This window comes from Pelophylax lessonae (assembly GCF_965119305.1).
Source record: "Pelophylax lessonae genome assembly, chromosome: 6".
Lineage (NCBI taxonomy): Eukaryota > Metazoa > Chordata > Amphibia > Anura > Ranidae > Pelophylax > Pelophylax lessonae.
The window spans coordinates 68,975,966-68,995,730 of record NC_138773.1 but is presented as its reverse complement, the minus strand read 5'-3'; the positions used below and the strand labels follow the sequence as shown (position 1 = coordinate 68,995,730).

General features: G+C 43.0%; 1 protein-coding gene across 3 annotated transcripts in view; it reads left to right on the top strand.

The window, feature by feature from the left end:
* DECR2 (2,4-dienoyl-CoA reductase 2) overlaps window positions 1–19,449 on the top strand; it is a 37,021-nt gene extending 17,572 nt beyond the window's left edge. For 2 of the 3 annotated variants that reach the window (XM_082262419.1, XM_082262418.1), the window contains 6 exons: window positions 3,180–3,315; window positions 5,711–5,835; window positions 7,570–7,663; window positions 9,430–9,534; window positions 11,849–12,037; window positions 19,091–19,449. In XM_082262419.1, the coding sequence (XP_082118545.1) occupies window positions 3,180–3,315; window positions 5,711–5,835; window positions 7,570–7,663; window positions 9,430–9,534; window positions 11,849–12,037; window positions 19,091–19,125 (684 nt within the window). In that variant the 3' untranslated portion in view covers window positions 19,126–19,449. Of the gene's footprint in view, window positions 1–3,179; window positions 3,316–5,710; window positions 5,836–7,569; window positions 7,664–9,429; window positions 9,535–11,848; window positions 12,061–19,090 lie in introns of all 3 variants that reach the window. The other variant, XM_082262420.1, reaches the window with a different exon arrangement.
* The last annotated feature ends 316 nt before the right edge of the window (window positions 19,450–19,765 follow it).

Genomic DNA, 19,765 nt, shown 5'->3' with positions numbered 1-19,765 from the left:
AGGGGTCCTGGGACTGTTGGATGTTGAAATAGTCCAGATTGCTCATCAATGTCTTGGAGCTTCGAGCGATCAGGCTTGCCTGGATCAGGGCAGCTCCAGGGGCTCCTGGTGCAGATTCAGTCAGGCAATGCCACGATTGTGGCTTATGTGAATCACCAGGGCGGCACAAAGAGTGTGTTGGCAGCCCTGGAGTTGTCCGGCATTCTTCGGTGGGCAGAACGGTTCGTTCCGGCCATCTCCTCCGTGCATAATTTCTGCCATAGAATATTAGCGGGCGGATTATTTCAGTCGTCAGACATTGGACCAGGGGAACTGGTCCCATCATCCAGATGTGTTTCATCAGATATGTCTGTGGTGGGGTACCCCCCAGGGTGGATCTGTTGGGCCACGAGATCCTCTGGCAGACACCACGGACTCCATGGAGCAGGTGCCATCTGTTTTACGCCCCTCCTCTGCTCCAGCTTCTTCCCCGACTTCTATGCAGGATGGAGGCAGATGGCATTCCGGCCATTCCGTCCCCTGGAGGCCTTCTCTCAGGGACGATCTGTTGTCTCAGGGGCCGATCTGCCATCCTGTTTTGCAGTTGCTGGCTTTGACAGTCTGGCTGTTGAGAGCCAGGTGCTGAACTGGCTCTGTGTTTCCGACCATTTTGAAGGCAAGGAAATCTACATCTCAAAAGCTTTATCATTGGATGTGGAATGCGTACATTTCCTGGTGTGAGGTTCAAGGAGTCCATCCTTGTTCCTTTTCGGTGGCTCAGATTCTGGCCTTTCTTCAACTGGGTGTTGATCAGAAACTGGTTTTGAGCGCCATGCAAGGCCAAGTGTCTGCTTTGCAGTCTTTTTTCAGAGACCTTTTGGCTTCCCATTGATTGGTGCATAAATGTCTTTAGGGGGACATATTTTTACTCCGTCTGTAAGTTCTCCACTGCCACTGTGGGATTTGAACCTGGTTCTGTTGGTTCTTTAAACACCTCCCTTTGAAAACATACAGGAGATCCCTGTCACCTCTGCTCGCAGGGTGTTGGAGTTGGCGGCTTTGTCTTGTTGTTCTCCTTGTCTGGACTGTCATTCCTCCCGAAGGTTGTCTCTGATTTCCATTTGAATGAGGATGTTGTGCTGCCGTCCTTGTGTATCAGGTCGGCTCATCCCAGGGTATTTGCCTTGCATACTCTAGATGTTGTTCAAGCTTTTCGGGTCTATTTGGTAGCCATTGAGTCCCTTTTTGGAGGTCAAACTCGCTCTTGGGATTACAGACGGGCCACGGAAGGGGCTCCTGCTTTCTCCACTACCATTTCCAGATGGATCAGACTGACGGTGACACCTGCTTATTCACTTACGGGTCGGGTTCCCCCTTCCCCGTGATGGCACATTCTACTTGGGCTCTTAGTGCTTCCTGAGCCTTTTGTCATTAGGCATCAGTGGCGCAGGTGTGCACGGCGGCCACTTGGTCGTCGGTACGTACTTTTTCGAAGTTTTACATAGTGGATGGTTTGGCATCTGCAGTTGCCTTCTTTGGCCGCAAAAGTTTTGCGGGCTGCGATTTAGAGGGTCTGTTTTCTCTTACGTCCTTCGACAGTCGCCGCCACCTCTAAGTCATCACTATTGGGTATTGACTTCCGCTCCACAGGAGTAGCTAGGCATAAGACTTAGTCAAAAGAACAAAGCATTTAGCATAGACACACCCATGGGGGCTGTCCCACTGGTCAATACCCCCCTGCATTGATCCCTCCCAACTCAGTTTGTTTCTGCCTAGCGTCAGGAGTAGTTAGGCTTCCCTGTGCTGGGGCTACAGTCTCAGCCTTTCTAATCTTTTTTCTTTGATTTTCTTTGAAAATGTCAGTTTTTTCTTTGATTTACCAGCTGTTTATTTTGTCAGCTTTAGTTTTTAGTCAGATCTTCAGATAAAGATGGATTCTTGCGTTTTTAGAGGGTCTGTTTTTTCCCTCTTGAGGGTGTATTTCAGTTTGAGCTCCTGTTCTAGTTGAGCTACTATTACCTGGATTGGCTTTTGTTTAGCCTTGGGTTTGTTGTGCCCAGCCCTTATGTTTGGCACTGCTTTGGGACATCCCTATGGTGAAGAATATGGAGCTGTGTCTGTCAATTGACAGAAGAGAAAATAGGATGTTTGTACTCAACGTAAAATCCTTTTCTCTGAGTTCATTGACAGAAACAGCACCCACCCCTCTAAGTAGATTTTATTTTATTTTTTTATTTTTTTTTTATGCTTCTGTTTACTGCTTGTTACAAAACTGAGTATATCTGAGCAGAGAGAGGTATTATGCTAGCTAAGGACAACCCATGGGGCGTGGCCAAGCTTTTGTGTTGTCTGCCTAGTCCTACTCCTGTAGAGGGCAGCAATAACCCTATGGTGAAGAATATGGAGCTGTGTCAATTTACGGGGAGTACAAAAATCCTATTTATTCACTTCTGGGTTCAGAGCTGTCATTTTCTAGTAGCACTGGCCTGGGAAGAAGTCGTTTAAGCATAATTTGTAGTTGATCAGCTTCAGTGAAGTCCAGAGGTGACAGTGGGGGAATAAAAGACCTCTGATGTCTCCTTAAATAGGACCTTTCACCAGCAATATGCTATCACATAGGAGGATTATCGACCCCCATGTGGTAACAAGAAAGTTAAAGTTGAACTCCATATATGGACTATTTTGCATAGTTACATTGATTCAGATTGGACTAATGTCGCATGTGAACCAGATGACCTCTTTTAAAGGCAGGAGAGATATTCCTGAATCCACATGCATCAAAGCATTATTACTCAGAACATTCTCATCGCCCCAAGAAAATTTAGATTCAAATCTCATTGGTCATATGTCAAGCTGCGAGACAGAAGTAAAGCTTGACCTACACTATACTATCTGATTGTACGATCTCCTTTAGATTTACCAACACTGTATAATATGAGGTCAAACAAACAAACCTTTCACTTTGTAGCAAATCAGGAAGGCCCTTGCACTACATAGTTGATAGCAGATCTAAAATAGATTGTACAATCAGATTGTATATTGTAGGGTTATCTTTACACAGTGCAGATTACATTCAGGAAACCGCTGTGATGAGCTGTGTAAATATGGCTGGGGTTGGTGATGTATCAGAATAACCTGTTTGAACAAATTTGGTTTTACATTTTGCCCTTTGATTGCATATCTTTTTTTTTTTTTTTCAGGCAGCTGAGAAATTACAAGCAGCAACAGGCCGGAAGTGTCTTGCTGTGGCTGGCGATGTCCGTCAGCCTCAGAGCCTGGGTGATGCTGTGGATGAAGCCTTGAGAACTTTCTCCAGAATAGATATCCTTGTAAACAGTGAGTGTGCCGGGTGGTATTTTCCATGCTCTTTGGTAAAATCATTTGGCATTTTTTTATGAATAAAAGAACAGTAGAGGTTATGCGATACCCTTCATTGACTGATTTAAATTATTTTCTTTTACCGCTCTGCGGTGCAGTGCGCACACTCGAAACTAAACCCCAGGTGCAATAAAAAAGGGAGCACATAAAAAAAGTGCACGGGGTGTACACATGGTCCACCTCCAACAAGAAAGTACCCTAATCCTGATCCTCCTGGTTCAAGGCTCTTGACGGGTATTGAGGTACTTATGGTCCACCCAGATAAAACTAGGTAGACACCGTTTTCTTCAGGGGACCTGTCCAGGCAAGGTCAACCCAAGTACTAGGGTGGGCTTCCCTGAAGGGAGACCCCATAGGAGAGAGAGAGAGAACCTGGCCATATGGGATGTGCCCTCCACCCCCAAGTCTTTCAGGGCAAGTCCAAGGACCTACATCCCACTAATCGGAAGTGAATAAAGTGCATATATGCTGTTCAGAATAAAGTGCTTAGAGTACCAAAGTGTAAGACAATGCCTGCCTATCCAAGCCTAAAACAAAAGGTAAAATTAAAACAAAAATTTCAGCCAAGCGCTCACTCGACAGAGGAAGACTGGCGTGCTGCTCTTCTCAGGCAGGGGACTCCAAACCGGGTGCATGAAAGAAAGGAAAAGGAGGCGCAAACACCTAGTGCATTACCCGTGATACTGTTTAAAATGATTTAATAAAATGCTGAATGCATACTCACAAACATGAAGAATAGAAATCGTGTTACAAATTCCCATCACACGTATGTTGGAACATGTCCTGGAAATTGCGACTGCTAACACGTTTCGGGAGTCAAGCTCCCTTCCTCAGAGCTGGTCAGGTCATAGCAGATTGAAGTATAAATCTTTATACCTCAATCTGCTATGACCTGACCAGCTCTGAGGAAGGGGGCTTGACTCCTGAAACGCGTTAGCGGTTGCAATTTCCAGGACATGTTCCAACATGCGTATGACGGGAATTTGCAACACGATTTCTATTCTTCATGTTTGTGAGTATGCATTCAGCATTTTATTAAATCATTTTAAACAGTACCACGGGTAATGCACTAGGTGTTTGCGCCTCCTTTTCCTTTCTTTCGTGCAAAAGGTAAAATTGTCTTTATGAAGGAGTGGTGAGGGGTTAGAACCCCTGTCATGCCTTTAATGATGTTTGTGTCACTTGAGAACACCTGGTGGTAGTTTTTAGTGAGGGCAGCAGCCTATTAATTATTTACTTATTTACTTACACACCTGGTCCATAGCGCGGGGAACCCACATACCCCTTGCCATGTTTGTGTCTCTGTTAGGGAGATTTGCTCTCTCTATTTTCCAATCACCAATGTGACCAGGAATAAATGTTGAGGGGAAATCAAAAAACTTGAGTTGCCACTAGAACAGAAACACAGAGGAAATTTTTCAATGGAAACACTTTGTTCCGTTACAAATGTCACACTGGAAAAATACCCTCTCACTTCCTGTTGAGTCTACAGGAAGTGAAGGGGAAATTACCCTAATGGGACATTGATGTTAAAAAAGGAAACCATGTGTTTAACCCTCTCCTACTTTGGGTATGACACTGCACTGTTGCCTTTATAGAGAGAGACTGCACAGCTTTTTTGGGACCTTGGGTCTCTTTTATCGGGCATTCAACAATTCTGAAATGGTTCTGAAATCATATATATATATATATATATACTGTGTGTGTGTGTGTGTGTGTATGTATGTGTAGATAGATAGATATATACATATATATATATATATATCTCAATGCAGTTACCAATAAAGATGGCTGCAACATTTGGCCAAAAAGTGAAACCCATATATTTAAACACAAAGTACAACAGCCCATGGATGATTCAAAGAAAATCACTTGATTCCCCATCAACACAGTCAGTGTTGATGGAGGAATGCCTCCCGCATCGGTATTGTGTTCTGCTGGCGGGGAGCTTGTCGGTAGAACACAATGATTACTGCTGGCGGCATTAGTAGATGTATTTAAAAAATCTGACAAGGTTGTTGTACCCAAATCGATCAATGGATGGACTTGGGCACAATCAGCCTGCCCATAGATGGATTGAATCTCAGCCAGTCCCTGCTGAGCCAGACAAATTTCATTCCATGTATGGCCGTCTTTACAGACACAGATAAGGAAATAAAACATCCAACTAAAAGCAAATGTTTTCCTTGACACACTTAAGTAGTAACGGCTATTGTAAAGGGTTAGGATATATAGATAATGATCAGAGCCTAGGAGGGTTTAGCTTTATTCTAAGCTGCTGAACTGAATAGAAGTTGCTTTGTTTTCTGTGATGTTTGGTGTGCCCGCGCTCACTCTTGTCTTTGTGTCACAGATGCGGCTGGGAATTTCCTCTGCCCGGCCAGCAACTTGTCATTCAACGCTTTTAAGACCGTCTTTGATATCGACACAATGGGCACATTCAACACCAGCAAGATTGTGTTTGAGCGCTACTTCAGAGTAAGTACAGCACACAGTACAGGACTGTGGGTAAAGGGTCGCTAAAAACATATTTGTGGTTTTTAATTACTTTGTATATGTATTCGTGTATGTGTATATGTATATTTTTGGTCTCTACATATTTTTATGTGTTATAAAGCGATTGTGGAGATTTTTAGTTATTTGATTTAACGTACTTAAAGCAAAATTAGACTCTAAGCTTTTTTTTTTTTTTTTTTTTTTTTTTTTTATGGGCCCTCAGGAGGTTTATGCCATGCTGTGCTAGTATGCAACACCTATTGGCACATTAAGGCAGGTTTTTTTTTAACAATCTGGAGTGCTTTATTGAAAGCATAATTGTACAGAATAAAAAAAAACATAAAACAAACATTTGACTTTGCGTTTCATATATATAGTATATAGATACCAACAATTATGCAGCAGCATTCTAAATAGAGAAGTACAAACAGCACAATCCTAAAAACCAACCACAGCTCCCACAGCATAAGAGAGGATTACATTACAATATATTCTGAGCTGCGCATGCACGGCTCAGTGTATATAAATGCTGACAGGCAGAGAGGATTTATGAGAGCACTGGGGTCTCTTTTGTCATAAAACCCTACCTGTCTGCATTTTTTTATTTTTTTTATTTTAGAGAGTTTAATTCACTTTAACACTTGTGATGACCCAATGATGAAATGAAAGAACAGTTTTTACTGACTGCATGAGGATCCACTGTTCTGTGTCAGTACTTGGTAGAACCAAGTTTTGGCTGCAGTTACAGCTGTATATCTTTTTGAGAAAAGCCAGCCATTGAAATTTGGCTTGTTCAGCAGGGACCCGCAGAATTTCACTCCATCTATGGGCAGGCTGGTTGTACTGACATCGACCTATTGATCAACTTCAATACAACCAGCTTGTTGGGTTTTTTTTTCTGTGATTATAGCCGCCAGAGGTGATCAGAGTTCTGACAGTGGGGAAGGCTCCCTGTCAGCAGAAAACTAGTGCTGCGGGAAGGATTCCCCCATCAACACTGACTGCAATGAGAGAATTGAGTAATTCTCTTTCCTTCAATCTGTGGTTGGAGGAGGGCAAGCACCCAGTTGAGATATAGTTGTCTAGGGTAGCGCCAGGTAAAATGTAATGAAAGGTAATATGTATGCAATGAGATCTCTCACATAAACACCTATTAGAGAGGGGAGAAGAGGAGGATGTGTGATATATGTGATAGGGTAGAGCTGTAAGATCATCCCATAAGACCAGTACAGTTTGGTAGAGGGTATTTAAGAGAAGAATCTGTGTGTGTGTATATATATATATATATATATATATATGCAGACATATGCAAAAATTGGTCACCTATTCCACTTTTTATCCAAGAAAAAAAAATAGACGTGTGTGTGTGTGTGTGTGTGTGTGTGTGTATATATATATATATATATATATATATAATATAATATGTGTATGTATGTATAATATATATATAATTTTTTTTTTCTTGGATAAAAAGTGGAATAGGTGACCAATTTTTGCACTGGAGCCATAAATGTTTACAGCTACAGATTAAAGATCACTTCACATTTTTTTTTTCTATGCAGTGACTGTCCTCATTTGTATATCTGTTGTATGGCCACTAGGGGTCACTATGTCATGCCATTATGCTCTTTGGCTTATGATAGACTCTCATTGTAGTGTTGTTCATACTATGCCATTTTATTCATCACTCTTCTTTTTCTTTTTTAACCTTTATAGGATAATGGTGGTGTCATTATAAATATCACAGCAACATTGAGTTACAAGGGACAGGTCCTGCAGGTGCATGCTGGCAGTGCTAAGGCCGCCATAGGTAAGGGTTGTATGTAAAAAAACCTTAAAGTGTATGCTAACCCAAAATCAGTTTTTCAGCATGTTTGGTATCATGTCTCACTCAATACAGTTTTCTTAAGCAGAGTCTATTAGATAGGCAGCCCGACTGTAGAGTGAAGGAGCTTGCACAACAGCTGCTAAGCGCAAGGCAGTTGCTAAGTGTTGTCACCCTTTCACAGGAAGTGCTGTTAGTGGTAGGATCTCAAAGTAAGAAACTTTACAGCAAATTCACAAAAATTATTCGCTTAACCTCTTGCTGACTCTTTAACTTGCATATACGGCGGCAAGGTGGCACTGCTGTGCCTGATGACGTACCTAATACGTGATCCGACACTCCCGGGTAGGAGGCGCGCACCTGCACTGCGGGTGGCCTTGTTTTACTGTGATTATACACAGCAGGAGCTGATCTGCAGGTACCGTGGACTTACTGTCCGCCGGCACCTGCTGATCATTCGGTACAGAGACAGAACGGCAGTCTGCCTATGTAAACAATGCATATTGTCGTTCTGTCAGTAGGGAAGGCATGGATCCTGTGTTCCAGCAAAGCAGGGACAAGGATCCATGTCTTCCCCCCTAGTAAAAGCACCTCCCACAGTACATTGAAATACTGGCTAGGCACGCAGTTAACCCTTTGATCACCCCTGATAACTCCTTCCCAGCCAGTGTCATTAGTACAGTGACGGTGTATATTTTTAGCACTGATCACTGTATTAGTGTCATTGGTTCCCACAAAAGTAGCAGTCCCGCTATAAGTCGCTGATTGCCGCCATTACTAGTAAAAAAAAAATTCCATAGCTTGTAGATGCTATAACTTTTGCACAAACCAAACCATATACGCTTAGTGGGATTTTTTGTTTACCAAAAATTTGTATCAGGATACATGTTAGCCTGAATTTATGAAGAAATTAGGATTTTTAAAATAATTTTAATAGCAGAAGGTAAAAAAAATATTTTTTTTTTTTTTCCAAAATTTTGGCTTTTTTTTTTTTATATTTATAGCACAAAAAATAAAAACCACAAAGGTGATCAAATACCACCAAAAGAAAGCTCTGCTTATGGGTAACAAAGGACATAAATTGTATTTGGGTACAGCATTGCATGAACGTGCAATTGACGGTTAAAGTAAAGCAGCGTTGTATCGCAAAAAATGGCCTGGTCAGAAAGGGGGGTAAATCTTCCGGATGTCAAGTGGTTAAGAAAACTGTATAGAGTGAGACATAATTCCAAACAGTGAAAAATAGATTTACGGTTTCCATGCACTTGAATGCAGATTTCAGAGCCATATTTATTGTGGGATACCATGCAATCATCTGAAATCAGTATATGTGCAATGCTTTACTTTCCAAAATTATTTCTTTTTTTTTTTTTTTTTTTTTCTCTATCTACTTGGTTTTAGCACTATCTCTATTTAGTTTTGCATCTTCCCATGTCTCCTGTCTGCCATCTGGCTGTTCATTGGACAATTTACCAGCCAATGAGCAGGGAGGTGGCACTGGAAGCTGTAAAGCTGAACCACCCAAGAACCTGTTACATTGTTTGCAATGTCTGTGACAGTGATAGTAATTGATCATGGGTGACCTGTGATCCGTGGTATGAGATCTTCTTGATTTTATGGAATTGCCATCAAGATCCTCCTTCTAGTGGATCGCCAAGACCAAAAAGCTTAGAGCGATTGTATGTGGCTCAGCTGTTATAATGTCTCTGCAGGTGCAGCTTTTTTCTGACTCGGTTTCCTTTTTTCCTTAGATGCCATGACAAAGCACCTGGCAGTGGAGTGGGGTCCAAGTAAAGTGCGGGTGAACAGCTTGGCACCTGGCCCCATTGTTGGCACAGAGGGAATGCGTAGATTGGGTAAGTGTACAGTATGGGGCGCTTTCACTCTACATTAAACTGTTCTGATTTCAATATCTGTGTGTTTGTGTATATTTTTTTTTTTCTCCCTTAAAGTATAATATAATACTTTAACAATTGCGCGGTCGTGCGACGCTGTATCCCAAAAAAAGCGATGTCCTTTTTTTCCCACAAATAGAGTTTTCTTTTGGTGGTATTTGATCACGTCTGTGGTTTTTATTTTTTGCGCTATAAACTAAAAATAAAAAAGCCACAATTTTGAAAAAAAAAAAAATATATATATATATATATATAATATATAATTTTTTTTTTTTTTTTTTACTTTCTGCTATAAAACACAGCCAATAAGAACATTTAAAAAAATAAATTTTTTTTTTTCATCAAGTTAGGCCAATATGTATTCTGCTACATATTTTTGGTAAAAAAAAAAAGGCCCAATAAGTGCATATTGATTGGTTTGCGCAAAAGTTATAGCATCTACAAACGATGCGATTATTTTTATTATTTTTTTTTTTTTTTTTTACTAGTAATGGCGGCGATCAGCGATTTATTAGCGAGACTGCGACATTGCAGCAGACAAATTGGACATCAAACTGACATTTTTTAGGGACCAGTGACACTAATACAGTGATCATTGAAAAAAAAAAAATGCACTGTTACTGTACTAATGACACTGGCAGGGGTCTCCGTTTACTTTGTGGTATATTACGTTGGTTTTTACTCTGCAGGCCCTCACACTGTCTCTGCCTGATGGGGAGGTCCTCTCCTCTTATGCTACTCATAGGCTGACCTGTAATGTGCTGCAATGTACTGTTTTTTGCTTGTACTGAATTGCGATTACTGTTACGCTTGGCGTTCATTTTCTGTAATGCTCCTTGTCTTTTTTCAATAAATTGTTTTGAAAAAAAAAAAAAAAAAAATGACACTGGCAGGGAAGGGATTTAACATCAAGGGCGATCAAAGGGTTAAGTGTGTCCCTAGGGGGTGCTTACTAACTGTGGGGGGGTTGCACTGATTGGGGGAAGACAGCGATCCGGGTTGCTGCTTAGCAGAAACACAAGATCTCCATCTTGTCCCCTTGCAGAGCGATCTGCCTCTCCCAGGGATGATCGCAGGTGGCTGGCAGACATTGATTGACATCCCCGCTAGCCGATCATAGCGCCTTCTAGTGGCTATTGAACGAAACGACGTACAGATACGTCGCTTCGCACAATAGCGCCACTTTGCCACAGTATATACACAGTGACTGTTCGGCAAGTGGTTAATATATAACACAAACCTGGGAAATTCAGACTGAGATGCCTATATACATTGTATGGACAACAATTTGTGGACTCCAAACCATCACAACTATATGCACTTGTTGGGCATCCCATTCAAATCTACCTAAAATCTAACACACACACACGCATATATATGAGTCCTCACTCAATCCAGCGCTGTGCCCATGTGCAGCGGTGCACTTCTCTCACTCTGCTCTTACAGGACACCGAGGCCTCAGCAGGAGCCTATGGCTCCTGCTGCAGTCTGTCAAATATTGTAAGCATGGGACGAGGCTAAGCCATGCTGAGTGTGTCTATGGATGCACTCAGCCAGGCTCAGGAAGCTGTAGGAAGCATACAGCTTGCTATGGGGGCACACTCAAAAGGGGAGGAGCAGAGAGTGCCAGCAGGGGAACCCAAAAGAGGAAGATCAGGGCTGCTCTGTGCAATTCTATTGCACAGAGCAGTTAAGTATAGCATGTTTTCTTATTTTAGGTAAAAATAAAAAAATTAAGCCTTTAGAACCACTTGCAAGCACCCAATTTTAGGTCTAAAAAGCTTGGTGCCAGAGATGTGTTAACAGTTTAAGTGTTCATGTGCTTAAATTTTAGTTTTTTATTTTTTTTAATGCCTAGTTTAAATCTAGCAGTCATTACCTGTGCCCAAGGAGCCCTATGTGCCATGTACAGCCTGCCATACAAGTAAAAGTGACATACTCTTGTGAGCACAATGCTTATTTGCATCGTCATTTACCTGCAAAAGTGTATCCGACAGGTCTTCCATAAACATTTGTAAAAACCACTGGACCCACACGTGGATAAATAACAATGCAGAGAAGCATCCGCATTTTATAAGAGTACGTCTGTGTACAGCCATTCACTTCTATGGCAGGCTGTACATGGCACATGCAGCTCCCCAGGCACCAGAAAGCACCAGGAGATTTATGCCTATTTTAGTCCATGTTGCATGAACAAGCAGTTTCCATGTTTGTGCTCTTGGTTTACACTTTGATATATTTAACACTTCAAGTTAATTCTTGCATTTTATTGTAGGTGGAGCAGCCGCAGAAGCAGCCGGTGTATGGAATAATATTCCTCTACAACGACCAGGCAATAAAACGGAGATCGCCCATGGAGCCCTCTTTCTGGCCAGCCCTTTAGCATCCTATGTTACTGGAACAACCCTAGTAATGGATGGTGGATCCTGGATGACCTCGCCCAATTACTTACAAGCATCGCTGGGTACCGCTCCTTCTCACCTTTAGGTGATGTTACTTGTAGCATGCAGCTAGGAAGGCAAATTGGCAGGACAGGAGTCCCAGTGCCAGCATTATAGGAGCCCAGTATCACTAACATACAGTATTAGAAGCTCCATGGATGTGTAGAAGGGAAGGAGGCATCAGTGCCATCTTAGGAGCATTAAAGGGCCCCCGGGCAATGCAGTGCACTGGGGCCCTGCCTACACAATCACCCACGAGAATAAAAATGCAAATTATCGATAAAGCAATATTTATTGGTACAGCAGTGACAGGCTAATGACAGCTTCCAAGTTCGGCGGCTGGGTCCAGTGAGCACACACACGGACGGGAGTCAGCCTCGACTGTCCTGGGTGTGCCTGTTCCCGTAGAGGCGGACAGGCATTCCTGCAGTTGTGGGCTCCCCCTCCACGGCCCAAGTGGCCCGACAGCAGCGCAGGGCCAACAGGCGCTTGCCACATGCTACGTTTGGGGGTGGCATGCACACGGGAATCGGGACTAATGCTTGGCTGGGTCCCTGGGCAGGTGAGGCCCCCCGGGCAAGTGGGGCCCCAGGTCCACTGCCCAGCATGCCCATTCAGTAAGATGGCCCTGGGAGGCATGAGTAAAGCTTTCAGTGCTCATTCATTATCGCTACTATATATATGTTGTAGGTGTCTGTCCCTGCTGGTTAGAACAGTAGGCGGACCGGTGAAAGTACTGACAATGGAACGCAGAGGTTTTTCTATTGGCACCATATCAAAGTCTCCCTTTTTGGTGTTTTTTTTTTTTTTTTTTTTTTTATGACATTGGATAATGCAAGGGATTATCTAATTGGCTGTAATTTAGAACAAGTATAGTTTTATTGGCAAGAAGTAACAATGTTGCAGTCTAAACACTGATTGAGAGGAGACTGAGGAAATGCTTCCTCCTGCCTGCAGCCATCACACCAGATGAATTGGCACATTTTTTTTCAATGTATTCCATTGCAAGAACCTGTAAAAATGAAGGTATGTGAATGGGAGCCGTTGACAGTGTGGTGTTGATTTGCACTGGAGAAAAAGCATTACTTTTTTTTTTTCAAGGCAGCGCATGGTTAATGCGTGTAGGTGCAGTGCAAGGCTCAGGGCAAACAGCCAGCACAAATTTTAGCTCCTCTGCTGTGCCGTAGATCCTTTGCATCTTCCAGAAAGTGAGGAGACATGTAAAAATGCACTGCAAAGCAGCATGCCAATGCGTTTGCGTTTACCTGCACTTAAGTGTGCACATTGCGGTGTAAAGAAATAACTTAATCTCCGCCTAGGCAAAAGCACAAGAATGGCTTTGATTTTATTTGGCGTTTAATCAGAAAAGGTACATCTTTAAAAAAAGACTTGCAAAGTCAATGACAGGTTCACATTAAAATACAGCAAAAAATGACTGCGCTAACTTAAAAGATGTATAAGCGGCTGACACCAATCACTAGACCAAGGAAAATGATAAACCAATAAAAAATAAGAAAAATGTGCAGCGCTAAACAAAGGTAATGTCCAACAACATAAATTGTCCAATCACAGGAAACATTCCATAAAAATAAAAAATATGATGGTGATGAAAAGTCCAACATATATGAATGGTGCAAATCAAATATGTGCAGCAATTCCCGACACCAGTGAAGGTAGAAATAAGATTGCGCTCACCAAATGGATGGGACCCCAAATACCTTATAGTATAGGAGTCAAACAGGCTTAAAGATGATGGAGTGTCCCCACAATTTTCACCGATTCCAGTAGATACCATGTAGATCTCCAGCAGATAAAATCACTCAGAGATTCCCCTTCAACATGGTGGATGGTAAATCCGAGAAAAAAATATGGAGGGACATATAGCGTAATATTGCTAAAAACAATTTATTTTAAAAAAGCTGATACACTTACAGACATCCGTGAAAGATAGGCATATAAAGTATAAAACAGCTGGGCTGACCAAGTCCTCTTTACATGTTTCGGCATAAATGCCTTTTTCAAAAGATAAAGTCAGCAGGTAGCCAGTACTCATATATATAGGAGTGTAAATTGTTGGGTACACCTGGTGGAAATAGGCATTGGACCGCAGAAAACCGGAAATAAAACCAGCGTGCGCTCCAAACCTCACTTTGATATGCCGCCAAAACAATAAACAATATGTATTACAAGGGGAGGTAATAATAGGAAGTGATGTCATTGTGACAGGTCTGGTATGCTGAAAAAACAAGTCCGACCTATGAAGGCCCCACCTCGCATCTTACAGGACTTGGAGGATTTGCTACAGATGGCTTGGTGCCAGATACCACAGCATACATTCAGAGGTGTAGCGGAATCCCTACCTCAATGAGTTATGGTGGGTGGTCATAATGAGGTTGTTGATTGATGTATGTATCTTGGCTATGTACAGTATATTATTATTTGGCAGGAGTTCAGCTGTTGGATTCCAAAAAACAGTCACAATTGATTCTTTGATAAAGACAGGTTCCAGGCACTTTGTAGAAAGGACTTGATAAAGCACATGTGCGGGAAACGCGCATTCACGGCAACGGGGACGCTTGCGCTCCACACTAGTTCCTGGCTTTCTTCCAGATGATTGGTCTTCCTTCCGGTTACTGCATGATTGCCTTGATTCCCCCGGTGACGGCTTCACCATGCGCCGGCGGTTGTCCAGCTTAGTCCATCTCTAGCCACCACTCCGGTTAGCCTCGGCATCTGGCGTTCCTGGGATCCTTCCACCCCAAACCTTTAACTCCATCAGTGCCTTTGCCCGCTACTAGACCTGGTGTGGTAATGTGCTTTTATGTTCCTGTCTTTTTTCCAATAAACTATTCCATCATAATTTTATGGTTGACTTCGGATCCTCCTTTGGTTTACATGCCTGCCAGATTGTGCGCTGCCATCCATCGTTGACAATTGATTCTTTACTTCTATTACTTGAGCCTACCCTTCTATAAAGTTTTGTTAATTGGAATGTGCTATTAATTGTGCTCTATACAGCGGCTTCTCAGCAGATTCTGAAAAGGATCCTGGACACTGCAGTATTTGATAATGACCGTGCGTTCTTATAATTAACTGTGTGGGTTGAGGGCTGCTTTATCATAGTTCCCCGTTCAAACACTATTAATCTATTTATATAATACCAGCACTTTTTATTGTAACAAAGCAGAACGTATGCAAATTTCCCTGCTGCAAGCCTAAATGAACTTTCAGTTTATGTCCATTAAATACATTTCATGTACATCTAAACAAAAGGTGTGCACAGCCTTACACTGTGTTTTCTTTAGAAAGCAGCCACAGCCTTGAGTAGAAATGTCTATTCCCTGCCAGCATGCTGCAGAAAAGGACCCTTGAACTCTGTGCAAAAGCAGTGGTCTCTCTGCAGATGTCTCACACCCCTCCTCTGCTGAGTTAATTGGCAAAGCTTGTGCTCCCTGCTGATTGGAGGGCTCTCGCTCTGACTCAGCAGAGGGTGTGTTGGACCTCTGCAAATGGACAAATACTTCTACACAGAGGGGAAGGGTCCTTCTCTGTAACATGCAGCATTTCTTTTCACCTGGTTATCCTGCCAATAACACTCTTCCTAGGGTGAAGGATGACAACGCTCACTCATGGCACTGTATCCATGGAGGAGCAGCATTGTCACCTTAGGCTTTTTTTTCTGATTTGGACTACAAACACCTCCCACCTTCTCACCTCAACTACATAGAGGGAAGGTGTTTTCACAAGATAACTTGGAAGAGATTGAGATTTCAGTTCAGTGCACAGGAAGTTACAAGGACACTGAATTGTTTGCAGGATCAGCAGTTCTCTGTACTTGCAGAATGTACTTTAGCCTGAGAAAAGAAAGCTAATGCAGCCACTACATCTATGGACTGGTAAATGGCAATATATTACAATTTTGTTTTTGGGTTTAAATATATTTTAAGACCAAAGATTCAGTCAACCCTATTTATTAAAGGGTCTAAGGGGAGAAGCAATGTTTATCCCCACAGCATCCTGCAATGTATTCTTCTACATGGGGGAAAGAAAAGGAAATTTGATCGGTCTCTGTGCTTAACTGTTCCACTGTGTCCTGCGGACATTTCACTACCCAAAGCCAATAGAGCCAGTAGGAGATCATCATAATATTTCTATGATCATTTTTCATTCTTAGTAGCAGAGAGCCATTTACAGTTTTCCTGCACAATTCCAGCCATGAAAAGCCCTCTTTTATTTGTGTTTTTTAATGCTGTGTTTATTTCCTAAGTTGGGATATTATCATAATGGAAAGACATTTTAGACAAGCAGGGGTCAACTTTATTATAGAGGACATCAAGGGCAGCCTCCAACACTTCCAGAGGGCTGCACAGCAGCAGCTCATTTTTGTGTGTTAAAAAACATTGCTTTGAGTATCTGAAAATTGAGGATAAATTGAGAGTAAAATAAGCCCCATCATTGGTATGAGTGTCTCCAATATTATCTTCCAGCATTGGTGTCAGTGGTTGCAATATTAGCCCCCGGTATTAGTTTCAGTCACCACAACAATAACCCCCAGCATTAGTGTCAGTGCCCACAATAACCCCCGGCATTGGTGCCAGTGACCAAAATTATAACAGCATTGGTGTCAGCCGCCACAATAAAAGCCCCCCCAGCATTTGTGTCAGTTGCTGCAATAACTCCCAGCATTGGTGCTAGTGTCTGTAATAATAACTAGCAGCATTGGTGCCAGTGACTGCAATAAAAACTAGGGATCGACCGATATCGCTTTTTCAGGGCCAATATCGATTTTTCGGCCACCCTTCAGGCCGATACCCCATATTCTGCACATGTAAGGTTTTTAATTTTACACTGTCCTTTTAAAATATTTTTTTTTTTTCTGATCACTCTTATTGCTGTCACAAGGAATGTAAACATCCCTTGTGACAGTAATAGGCAGTGACAGGTACTCTTTATGGAGGGATCTGGGGGTCTAAAAGACCCCAAATCCCTCCTCTGCACCTAAAAGCATTCAAAACACCAAGTTTGGCTGTTTTGAATTCTGTCTTTTTTTTTTTTTTTTTTTTAATCTGGCGCCTTTAAGGCTCTAGTAACCGGAAGTGATGTCATGACATGGCTTCTGGGTTTTTACATCTGGGACCCCATCAGAGCTGAATGCGACTTTGTTCGGGTCTTCGACCAGCCAGCTGATGTGCCTGCTGGTCGCTCAGGGTCTCCCAGTGGGAAGGGAGACCCAGGCGAGCCACAGAAGGTGGCGAGGGGGGGGGGGGCGTCCCTTTCCGCTTCTTGTAATGACAATCAAGCGGGTTCTCGGCCGCATCGGTTATCATTACAAGAAATCCATCTGTCGGCTCTAAACAACAGTACCGGGGAGATGCCTCTAGCTTCAGCCATCACTCCAGTACAACCACTTGACGCAATATTGGTCATATTAGTAAGTTTGTGGCCGATACCGATACTTAAAAAAAAAGTGAATATCTGCCTCCGTTAATCGGTCGATCCCCAATAATACCTCCTAGCTTTGGTTCCAGCTATCACAACCCCCAGCAATGTTAACAGTGACTATATAAATAACCCTCGAATTGATGCCAGCAACCACCATAATAAGCCCTTGCATTGGTGCCAACAACTGCAATAATAAGCCCCAGCATTGGTGCCAGTGACCACAATGGTAAGCCCCCACATTTGTTCTACAACCACTATAATAACCACCAGCATTGGTGCCATTGACTGCAATAATAACCCCGAACATCGATCCCAGTTACCACAATAACCTCCAGCATTGATGTCAGTGACTGCAATAGCATCCCCCAATGTTAGTGTCACTGACCGCAATAAAGACCCTTACATTGGTGGTCACTTTTCCAACCCCTTCATTGATGGTCAGTGGCAGTGCTGGTGATCCCTCTTCCTGCTAGTAATTGCTCAATTTTACTGCTGGGTGTGGGAATGAAGATTACATCCTGCTGCATCTCTACAAAGTGCCCAATGCTGCTGGGCTGCAAAGAGAGCCAGCTGGCCCTGTGTTGGTCAATAGGATTTCAGACAGTTGTAGGCTGCCAACCATGTTGCAACAGTTTGGGAGAAGGCCATTTTCTAAACCAGCATGACTGTGTCACTGTGTACAGGTTGGCCATTCAGCATGAATGCATGAATGAAAGAAAAGCATTCTCTGATTGGACAAGGTGAAGAGCATGATCATTCCACCCCGTGCAATCAGAGAACGCTTTGCATTCATTCAGAACTCCTGTGTTCAGAATGCAGTAGGCCGAGCCTCTCAGTGCTGGATCTGGAAGCAAGTAAAGATCGCTGGAGTAGTGATGTCTACTTCACTGATTTCCAGGTGCATTGGCCAGATATAGTATGTACAAGAGGGACCAATGTAACCATATATAAAATATCCTTAACTGGAGTTGCTCTTTAAGCCCTTAAAGCGGAGTTCCAGCCATTTCACTCACCTGTCCAACGGTCCAGCGATGCGGCCGCCCTTAGCCTCGATCCTCTCCCTCGGCGCCGGCATCACTGCTGTGGGCACCCGGCTGTGACAGTTTGCGGCTTCACAGCCGGGTACGCACTGCGCATGCGCGAGTTGCACTACGCGCCGTGATTGGCCGGCAATCTTCTGGGACCTTTGACGTGTCCCAGAAGATTGCAGGGAGGGAGGGGGAGAGGAGAACTTCCGCTCAGGGGCGCCGCGGCGCTCCGAGCGGAAGTGGGAGCGGGTACCTGTCAAAACTAGGTACCCGCTCCCCCCCCCCCCCCCAAAAAAAATGACATGCCAAATGTGGCATGTCAGGGGGTTAGGACCACCTAAAGCTGAAGTTCCACTTTTGGGTGGAACTCCGCTTTAAGATAGAATTATAGGAGCTGACACTGCTGACTTCTTTTTAAAGATGCGCCTCCATGGCTCTCATGCTGATTCTGGTATACTATGTAGTAAGTCACTGACCTGCAACAGTCATACAGCCAGTTAAGTCTGGAAATATTTGAACCACCTTGCATGCTTGTTTTCAGTTGGTGGGATTCTTTCAATGTCTTCTATTCTCTTCCTGATATATCCTTGTTGTTCTCTTTCACAGATGTGTGGGCCTCTCAGACAAAGACGAGTAAATGAAGCTGCTGCAGGAATTGGACAGTTAGCGCCTGATCAACACTAATTTCATTGTTTGACGCATTCCTGCTCAATCCCTCGGCTAGTGCAGAGTGGTTTTAATTGGAGAACATGCAGGCCATGTAATGCATAGTAAAATTGGAAGAAATAGGATTGGTAAAAAAAAAAAAAATTAGAGGAAACAATGGCGGTGTCTTTTATGTGCCACCTCCTGGGGAGAATTGTGTGCTGCCCCCATCTTGACATAGGGTGATGGACAATGTGCAAACAAGATGACTGTTCTTTAAATAGATGGACATTTAGCAGTTGTGGTATTGTTTTATAACTTCATGTGCTGCTAATGCAGGGTACTGGATATGAACACGAACATAAGAGATGAGTGTTGTCCACAGTCATCAGTAAGATGTATGCCTTCATTTTCCAACCTTCCTAATAACCAGAGCTGCAATCTCGCTGATGGCAACACCATTATGTTCCTAAACCAGTTCTCATGGATGATTTGAATTCAGTAGGGTGGGGCAAAGATCAATGATGATGAACAAGTAGTGATAAAGCAGTTTAGAGCAGAGAGAGGGGATATCAGATTGGCTTCTATGCCTAACATAAGACGGCAAAAAAGAAAAAAGGCACGGAATATTACACA